At 40.1% G+C, this 10689-nt stretch overlaps 1 protein-coding gene across 2 annotated transcripts in view; it reads right to left on the bottom strand.

The window, feature by feature from the left end:
- CRISPLD1 (cysteine rich secretory protein LCCL domain containing 1) overlaps positions 1-7115 on the bottom strand; it is a 40591-nt gene extending 33476 nt beyond the window's left edge. The window contains exons 1-2 of one of the 2 annotated variants that reach the window (XM_044245431.1): positions 7027-7115; positions 5725-6044 (exon numbers count right to left, since the gene is read on the bottom strand). In XM_044245431.1, coding sequence (XP_044101366.1) covers positions 5725-5982 — 258 coding nt within the window. In that variant the 5' untranslated portion in view covers positions 5983-6044; positions 7027-7115. Of the gene's footprint in view, positions 1-5724; positions 6045-6630; positions 6770-7026 lie in introns of those variants that run through there. The other variant, XM_044245432.1, reaches the window with a different exon arrangement.
- Between the last annotated feature and the right edge of the window lie 3574 nt (positions 7116-10689).

Below are 10689 nucleotides of genomic sequence, written 5' to 3' on the forward strand. Positions count from 1 at the left end.
TGGATTTAGGCTAGACAGAAACAGGGCAGAACCCAGACTAGCTTCACCCTGCTTAGCAAACTAGGTTGTCTCACGTTGTTTCTAGGATTATCTGCTATAATGAAGTACAGGAAAAAACAAGACCAATAACACCTTGACTTCCCATGTTAAATGTGACCTTAGAAAAAATCTAAGTGAGAAAATGGAACCAAGTTATTACAACATGCAACATAGACCAAAAGTACCACTGGTTGTTTGGCTCAGGGTCTCCAGTTTTTTACCAAAAGCAGAGGTATCCAGATGTATTTTGTTCTACATTTGGAAAAGTGCTATGCCAAGGTTCTGCCCATAGTTTTGCCTCTATGTGAGGTGAGAACAAGCAGCCACAGCTATCAACCCGTCCAGCAGACTGTCTGTCAACAGTTCCTTAAAAGACATGGAAATAGCTGTAATACCAGAAAATGGCTTATACAATTGACCCCTGTGTTCTTTTTTTAGGTAAAGTAGTCTGGCTGCTAAAGTGCATTCTAGACTTAGGTACACTTTGCATCATAGTGAACCACCTGGGATCAGTCACTCTATAGTGTTTTAGAGGCTCTATGTTAAAAATGTGTAGCAAGAGGTAAATATCCATTAACTCATTTTAGTATATGAATTCCAGACCATTTGAATATATTTATTACTGTCTCAGTAGCTCCACATTACTGGATAATTTTTGATGTACTACCTATATTTTAAATATTGAATTATTTGAAACATTCATTCCTTCATCTCTAGCATTTCCAATTTCTGTGTCAGTATCTCCGGTATTACTGATATCCTACCTTCCAGAACTTTTATTATTTTAACTCCTCTCTCTTACCTGTGCTGTCCTCACATTTATCTCATATATAATCTCCTCTATTTTCCACCCATCCTTTCATTCAACAGATTTGTTGAACCACCAACAATATTCAATCAACAAATATTTACTGAGCACCTCTATGCATCAGGCACAGGGTTATAAACATTAATAAGGTAGAATGTTTACCCATCCAGAAATTTAGTCTTGGAAGGGAAAACAGATATGTAACTATTTAATTGCACCAAAACTGTTATACTTTCAATAGGTTTGGATAAAATACTTAAAGAACACAGAAGTAGTAGGACAGAATGATGGGTGCACCAGAGAAAATTTTGCAGAAAGACAACATTTAAGCTTAGTCTTGAATAAGAGATTATGTGGAGGAGACAAGAAGCACAGACATTCAGGGCAGAGACGAAACTGACGAGCAAAGAGACACGAGGAACCACAACTACCTTTAAGAACAGTGAAAACAGTTTGATGTGAACACAGATCGGGATATACACAACGGAGTTGAGGGCCATAGGCAGAATTGACAAGATGTGTCTCCTTAATTATACATTAATCAAAGTGGGCTTCAACTTGAGAGCATCCAGAAGTTAACAGAAGTTTTGAACAGCTGAGTAACCACCACAGATTTGTTTGAAGAAAAAGACAGATTTAGTAACAATGAGGAAGGTGTACTAAAGTAAAAAAACAAAGTAGGAACAGACTGGTATAGTCTGTTGGGTGAGAAGCTGTGGTACCAATCTTGAGGTGAGATAACAAGATAAGGTTAGGATGAATTGGAAGAGATGAACTCAAAAGACATTTCCGAGACAGAATCTACAGCATTCGGCACGTAACTGTGTATTTATGTTTGCGTGCATGTTATGTGAAAGCGGGAAGAAAGAATGACAGCATGGCAAGAGCTGGGCAGATGGGACCAGTTTTCTATTCTGTGGGGTATTTTGTTTTGTTTTGCTTTGCTTACAGAAAACTGAGCTGATGCTGATGAGATCCACTAAGAATCCAGGAAAAGAAGTAGGATCACAGGCAAGGGTAGAGGGAAACGGATAAGGCATTCATTTTCTTTTCAGACATCTTAAGGCTGAAATAACTGTGGAGTAATATCACATGGAGATGACCCAGTAGTCATTTGGAAATATGAAAATGAAGCCCAAAGAGATGACAGTTACATGGAGATACAGACTAGGTATGGATGATATACCATCAATACACAGAGGGTATTTACAGTCAAAGGAGTAGAGAATATCTTATAGCAAGGGAAAAGTCCAAAAGGAAAAACCTAAGAAGCAAAGTCTTACAAGATGAGCTGGAAAAAGAACGCATTGATGAAATGACCAGAAAAATAAAACAACAAAACAATAAGATGAAAAGCCCGTGGAAAGGAAAGGCCTGAAAAAAGAGCGTATGTGCAACAATATCAAATGTCTTATCTCCTTTCGGCTTGTGGTTTTATTCTTTACCCAATTTTACCACTGAGAAAAGCAGTGCCCTGAAGGGATGCTGACTGTCAGAGGTCACATACCAGTAAGCGGCACAGGCAAATGTGAACCTGCTGCTATGGAGGGCCAAAGCTAGTGTTTTTTCCTTTAAAACTCCATTGCCTCTTCCAGCAACAGTTTCCTTTGGAAATGTTAGAGTTCTAGTTTCTCAGCTTATCCAGAAGTAAAAGTGGGTAACCTTTCTCTTTAATGTGCTTGTCTGAAGTAAAAACTTGTAGGACTTTTTCATTTATGAGCTTTCAAAAAGAAAGCCAACTAGGGGGCCTTTCCAAGCATCACTGGTTTCAATAACGAATAACTCATTTCTCCCCTTCCTGATTCTGCCCCAGGTCTGTGCTTTCCTTAACCTACTCTTCTAGAAGATTCCATGGAAACACCACCTGCCTGTCTCTCTTCCTTTAGGTGAGATATGTCCTCCAATTCAGGATCCTGACCACCTTCCAGGAACACCATAAATCCCACCTTTCCCACCGATTAACTCTCACCATTAAGAATATTCCATTATTCTGTGCTCCCTTGGCATTATTCACACACCTCAGCACAGAATTTTATGCCCTTGTTTACTCTAACATTTTTGAATGTGTCTATTCTTTCTTCTCAGTCAACCTATAAGCTCTTCAAGGGAATATACGGCATTCCAGAGTCAATTTTTAACTCTATTAGTTAAATGAGGATAAGATAGGGATAGAGGGGTGCCTGGGTGGCTTGTGGGTTAAAGCCTCTGCCTTCGGCTCTGGTCATGATCCCAGGGTCCTGGGACCAAACCCCACATAGGGCTCCCTGCTCAGCAGGGAGGCTGCTTCCCTCTATCTCTGCCTGCTGCTCTGCCTACTGTGGTCTCTGTCTGTCAAATAAATAAATAAAATCTTAAAAAAAAAAAAAAAAGAGTAGGGATAGGAATGTGATGTTGGTAAATGTGGATGTGGTTAGGTTGCCATAGGTTCAAGTACAAGTACACTAACATGAACTCCAAGCGTAAATAAGGTTACTGGCTGTTCACATTTTTAATGTGATGTGACATCTAGCACACAAGCTGACAAAGTGGTGGCACTCTAGGTTATGGCTGACTTTACAGGAAATAACTCTTGAAGCCAAATTTTAATTTTGCTTTCTCAGAATAAGTACACTTTCAAATAATTATGTGAATAAATAACATTTTCACAAGGTTGATCAATATCTGTACTTCTATTACTATGCAATACATAAGGCAACTATATTTCACATAAAATAGTATTGTTCTTTTAGGCTTTCCCCTTAAATGTGTATTCTAGAAAATGTGTTCCAGTACAGCTGGGCAATGAAGTTCTTTGCGGCCGATTAATGGCCAAGACACAGTTCCAGTGCTAATAGTATCTAAGGGCAACACAACATAAACCCTGGCTGGTTTCTAAATCTACATGTCAAGGATAGAATGAAACCGGTGAAACTAGAAACTCATATAAACACCCCAGACTAGACATCATACAATAGGCAGTTATTTTCTTTGGAAGTCAGACATGAAAACAAATCACAAAACTGTTCTTGCATTATTTCCATATTACTTAAAACACACACAAATATTCTCTGGTTTCTTTTTGTGGGTTCAAACTCCCAAGTTCTTCCTTATTTTAAATAAAGCAATGGAATGCCTATCCACATGCAATAAGCATAAAGTGGCCTACTTGGAAAGGCTCCATAATTGGCTCTTGCTGTTCTAAAGCTCACAAATGAAGAAGTCATAGAATATTTTACTTTGGACAAACGCTTTAAAATATGCAAAAAGCTGAAATATGAGACATTACAGATGTCATGGCCCGCACAGAATTTTTAAAAGAGCTAACGATTTCCTCAGGTATTTTATTTAAACACTATGGGGAGACATAAAATTAACTCTCAGTCATAGTCACATTTACTGATCACATTTACTGAGACCTTACAACATACCTGATGAGCTAAATTTTATAGGTTATCTCATTCAATCCCCACAACAACCCTCTGCAGTGAGTACACATGCTAGACATGAGGGAACAGAAGTAGAAAGAAATTAATTTGCTCGAAGTCACACAGCTTGTGGGTATCGATGCCGGAATTTAAACCCAGACCACCTGATTGCCAGGCCCTGATTCTTAACCTCTGATGAGTTCTACTGAGTGCTACCTACTTTCTTCAGGGTAATTTTTTTTTTTTTCCTAATGAAAGTTAAAATAATATGCTATATTTTGTAATGGGTAATGTGAACTTAGAACTTCCATATATCATTTAAGTTGCCTGGAGAATACTCATCAGCACTAATGTAAATGAAGAAAGAAGAAAACTAGAATGCATTAAAATTAATTATACCCTACAATGTATCCAAAGGAGAAATGTAATTCCCAATTTTCACTGTATAAGCATTGCTATCACCAATAATTACTTACCAGTTTTGCTAATACATTCCTAATTTTAGTATAATAGATATTTGAAAATGTTTTACATATTTGAGATATAAAGTAATACATTCATTAATAAGTAATATCCCAATAGCCTTTAAAAAGTAAGTCTGTGGGTTGCCTGCGTGGCTCAGTCAATTAAGCATCCCACTCTTGATTTCCACTCTGGTCATAATCTCAGAGTCGTGAGATCAAGCCCCGTGTACAGCTCCACTCTGGGCAAGGAGCCCACTTAAGATTCTCTCACTCCCTCTCCGTTGGCCCCTTTCCACCTTTCTAAAAATAATAATAATAATAATAATAATAATGTAAGTCTGTTTCCCAAACTTGCTGTTTTACTCTAAAAATAAATACAACGTTAATATGGATAAACCACATTTAAAAAAAAATATTTGTCCAGGCTTGTTTTCACATGTCAAAGTGCACAAATAAACCCACACACAAAAAAAGTAATTGCCAAAGCACTGCTTCCCATAAAGAATCACAGAAACATACCCTTTACAATGGGTCATTTACATATTGGTAAGAAGCAAGGACCCATTGGAAAGTTATCAATAATCCAGAAAATTGCTTTAAGTTATTGGTCCCTGATTTTTCAGATCCACCATTCATAAGGTCCATCGGTTAAGAATTAGGAAGCAATTGTTCTACTAAGTCACTTAAAAGCAAATGCGTGAGCTGTTCAGCATTTTCAGTATAGGAGTCTTCCTGGTAAGTGTAGAATTTAGAGATTTTAGTAAGAACATTGCATCTGAAGATATTTACTTCTACTCTGAAATTCAAAGAGCTCTTAGAATAAAGGGAACACTAATAAAAGAATATGCAGATGAAGATAGTCCCCAAGAAAGTCTGCCTTTTTTTTTTTTTCCTAATTTCATACAGGACAAATGGTAATGATTAAATAATAGCATGAGGGAATTTAACCAGGAAGACCAAAAGCATTAATAAACATTTTTTGTACATACCATTTGAAAAATGTCCTTACCATATACTGCATATTAGACGCTGTTGGATACACCTGACTTCGTAATTTATTATGAAGGTCCAAGATACTCTGCATGTCATTGTCCGTGATGGCCCTTTTCCCTCTCTGCTTGGCCATCCACCACTCACCATCCTCATCCATGTACTTTTCCAAAAGTTTCTCCAATAAAGTAGCATTAGGAACTACCATGGCTGGAATTGCTCTAGCCATGAATAGCACTGTGGTTACTCTGAGCCACTCCTGCGCGGTACACTTCATAATGAATGATCTCAGGATTTCCCCGGGAAAATCTCCAAGACAGGTTCTTCCTCTCCTTTTGGCTATAACGACATGCGGTGTGATTAAGGTGAAAATCGAGGCAGATATTAATTTTCTAATAACAAAAGTAAAATAAGTTATAAAGGAAGTGCGCCAGTTTGATCTGTTTATATAATGTCAACGAAAGGACATGCATTTTTCAGAATAACTACCTCCAATCCTTTTTTCTCTAGCGGATTTTTCACAATGCATTATTTGCACAAAATAAACAATTATATGTACCAAGATAACATGCATGAGGCGAAAATAAATGGAAAAATTAGCCCGAAGAGTCCAACCCTGAAATCAGTTTCTGAATTGAAAGGCTTTATTTAAATGGCTATATACCGCATGCAGCCTGGAAAGGGTATTATCTATCTACAGTGTTTTCTACCAATCTAGGGGTCCACGTTTCTGTGTCTTAAGGTATCATTTTATATCAGTGTCCCATCTCCGGTTCTCAGACAGTCAGACACATGTTTGCAACATGCAGAAACTGAGGTGAATGTTTTAAAGTACAACATGTCATTCATATATGTATCCACGCGTACATCTAGAAGGCCCATGAAACTAATGCCAAAGAATGGTCTGGGAGGAATCTCTTCTTACCAGGCGCAGGGCAAGAAGAATTCAATCATTTCCTGGAAAGTGTGTGTCCAACCTGTGGCCGGCACCCGATAAAGCTAATAGTTCACCAGCAACTTCAGCCTTTCCTCCCACACGCCGCAGGCGCGCTCTTTGCTTAACCCAAACGGAAAGCGCGCGACAGGAGGAGGGGAAGGTGAAACCCACAGTCTCTTGGAAGCACACGCGCCCGCAGATCTCCATCGCTGCAGCTTTGCAAGCAGCCCCGTCACTCTCCGTGTCCGCTCACTCTCTACAAGTTGTTTTTCTTTTTCTTTTTTTTTTCCCTTCTTTTCTTAAAGACGGGTTTTAGAAGAAAAAGGTAGATAGGAAAATGTGGGAGCCTGACGACTCGGCGATGCGTTTTAGAAATGCCCTTACCTCTCCAGCGTGAAGTTCCGTAGGAGCACGGAGCGGAGCACCACGTCCGGCCTCCCACAGCCGCCCCAGCCTGTGCACGCGACCGCACACACAAGAGTCGCGTCGGGAAGGACCGGGGCGCGGCGCGTCCTGGAGCGACGAGGGCGCTGATAAGAGGGTGGCCGCGAGCCTGGGCCTCCGCGGCTCCGTCAGGACCTGCAGCAGGCAACGCGCTCCAAAGTTAGAGCCTGAAATTCGGGCCGAAAGGGAGCCACCCGCCTAAGCCACGGTGGGCTCCAGAGCTCCCCCGAGCGCTCTCCGCAGGAGCAAGGGGCGGGGACAGGAGCCGGGCTGGGAGGCCAAGGCTGGCGGCGACTTCGCGCTCCCGGTCGGAGAGGCCGCTGTGCGCAGAGCCAGGAGCCGAGCGCTTCCGCCGGTCCCCCGAGCTCCCGGGCATTTATTGCGGTCCCAGCGCGCGCACGTGACGTGAGCGCCCCTCCTCGCCCACCCCCACCTCTACCCGGTCTGGCCCGCTGCCTGCTGCGAAGCAGGGAGCAGCCGCCCTGCTTCTCCCCCGGCCCAGCGAAGCCTGGGCGCTTGGCCTTTGTGGGCGTGCTTTGGGCTTCAGAGGCCCAGCGTGCGGATCAGGACCCCGTAGGAGGCGTATGCAAGGACGGCCCCAACTCCTCCCGCCCCTCACAGCTCCTCTGCTTCCAGAGGTCTTCTTCCTGGTTGCTTCCTGAGGTGCTCCAATGACTTTAACAACCCTTACAGAAAAGGAGGCGCCCCAGAGACCATGCAGTAGGAGTGGGGTTGGGTTAACACCTCAGATCCTGGAGATGCAGAATGTTATGGGGAAGGGGGGTTGGGGGTGGGCGGAGGGCGGGATGGGGGAGGAAAGTCTTTTTCTTTTATTTTCTCCAGGAGATCACTTCTGTTTCCAGGACCCAGTGTCTAGAATTGAGTTGTTGTTCTTTTTGGCTCCTTTAAACCTTTACAATGACCAGATGGACAAGGGGTTTCATTGAATGATGGAATGATCTGTCATTTGGGATTGTCTGACAGTTGAGAGTCTCACTTCATCTATAAAATATGTGGCATTCGCTTCCCAAGGTGACCAGAGCAGTTTGTTTGTTTGTTTGTTTGTTTATTTCATTTATAATTATGTAGATATTTTTGGAGTTGATATATAAAGGGCCCCTTACATTAATTCATCAGTGCTATATTAACAGGAATTCAAAACCCAGCCCTAGACTTAATAGTGAAATAAGTGCCAGTTTCTCTGTTGTCCATGTTATAACTTGGAGTACGAAAATAACGAAAATAACTAGTTTTTTTAAAATTTTTTTAAATTAGTAAGCATTATTTAATTCATTTACCTTTGCTTCCCTTCTGCAGTGAGCCATGATTTTAATTCTTTATTTCTAAATGCTATATATATGATCAAATGAAGTAAAACATTTTGATAGTAACTCCCAGATCATCCCACTGTTACTTGTCTTTTTCCACAATACAATTACACTTTATGAAACCTAAAAACTGACATTTAAGCCTCAAGTCAACTTGAGACCTTGATTCCTCTCACAATAAAAAAAAAGGAAGCATCACCTATCAGAAGGGCACAGAAAGTAAAAAATTTTGGTGCACATAGGACTTTCATAGGTGTATTTTTTGCAACTTCATAGCAGTTTAAGCACAAAAAGACTGTTGCCTTGTACTTTTCAAACAGTTATTTATAACTCTTCTGCACAGGGTTCAGAAAATTGGCTTTTCCTCCTGGAAACTACAATTTTGAGGTAGCATTGAAAAGCATGCTGAGTATCAAATAAAAAAAAATCTTAAAAGTAATAACAGTACTTGAAACATTTTCAAAGTGAAATTGAACTGAGAAGAAGGGAAGTAAGATGATAAGGACCCAAAGTTAAATGCACTGACTCTTGAATGTTTATATCATAAGCCTTTCCACACAATATACAATCAAACACCTAAAGGCTTACATTAAAGAAAATAAGATTTGGTTTTAAGGTTTTATTTCCAAACCCTCCAGACCAATAAACAAATAAATAAATAAATAAAATTATCCCTTGGCTCAGCATTTACATTGGCTTCCAATTTGGTACTTCAAGTCATATTTTTATGTAAAAGAATGATTCAAACATTCATTATATTAACTATCAACATTTTGATAACACAGCTTATCATATCTGATTTAATATATATGCCTGAAATGTTCTGAAGAGAAGTGACAGTATTCTTGAATACTCAAAGATGATATTCTTCACATTGTTATTTGTGGTTGAAAAATTTATGTAGACAAAGCGAACATCTTCACACTGAATTCATGTAAAAATGGCACTTTGGTTTGTGGCTAAGGATGTTACTTATAAAGCCATGGTTGTTTTTAGCATTACTACTTTCTTGTGGCAGACGCTGTTGATTGCCTAACCTACAACCAGGCCTCCACCCCTTTCTTCCAAGACTGCAGTTTACTGAGGGTGGTCATACTCTCACATCCTGTCCAGCTGGCATCTTTAGGAGATGAATGTTGATTAACTAAAGCCAGTCATCACAATTTAACCCATCACAAGGCTGAATGGACGGACGGATAGTGTTGTCGTCTCTTTGCCATTGGCCAGTCATTGAACACCTGCCTACAAGAGAGATAATAAATGCATTGTTTAAGCCACATTGACTTGGGTGCTCAGTTACTTGCTGCTCAAAGTGTTCTAAGAGACATATTGAGCAAAGAAGATACCTTCCTCTGGCAATGTCATTTTGTCCATGCTGCTATCATTTTCTGCTAATGTGCATACTTAGATGCTATCTTTAAATACATTCCTATGCATTTTTCTGTCCCTGCCCTTGCAAAAGTAGGTATGGGCATACCTCAGAGATATAGTGGTTTCATTTCCAGACCATTGTGATAAAGCAAGTAGCATAATAAGCAAGTCAAATGAGGGTTTTGTTTGTTTGTTTGTTTCTCAGTGCATATACAAGCTATGTTTATACTATACTGTAGTCTATTAAGTGTGCAATAGCTATGTCTAAAAAACAATGTATATCTTAACTTAAAAATATTTTTAAAACATGTTAAGGGTCATTTGAGCTTTTAGTGAGTCATAATCTTTTTGCTGGTGGAGGGACTTACCTCATTGTTGTTGGCTGCTGACACATCCAGGGGTGGTTAATGAAGGTTGGCGCGGCTGTGGTAATTTTTAAAACAACAATGAAGTGTGCCACATTGATTGACTCTTTCATTCACAAATGATTTCTCTGTAGCTTGTGATGCTGTTTGAGAGCATTTACCCACAGCAGAACTTCTTTCAAAATTGAGTAAATCCTCTCAAACCCTGCTTCTGCCTTAACAATGAAGTTTATGTGATATTCTAAATCCTTTACTGTCATTTAAAATATCTTCACAGCATCTTCACCAGGAGTAGATTCCATCTCAAGAACCACTTTCTTTGCTCATCCTTAAGAAGCAACTCCTCATCCATTCCCGTTTTATTGTGATGTTGCAGCAATTCAATCACATCTTCAGGCTCCACTACTCATTCTGGTTCTCATGCTGTTTCTACCACCTTTGCAATGACTTCCTCCACTGAAGTCCTGAACCCCTCAAAGTCATCAATGAGGATTGGAATCAACTTCTTCCAAACTCCTATTGATGTTGATATTTTGACC

This window comes from Neovison vison, chromosome 4, assembly GCF_020171115.1.
Source record: "Neovison vison isolate M4711 chromosome 4, ASM_NN_V1, whole genome shotgun sequence".
NCBI classification, from domain to species: Eukaryota; Metazoa; Chordata; class Mammalia; order Carnivora; family Mustelidae; genus Neogale; species Neogale vison.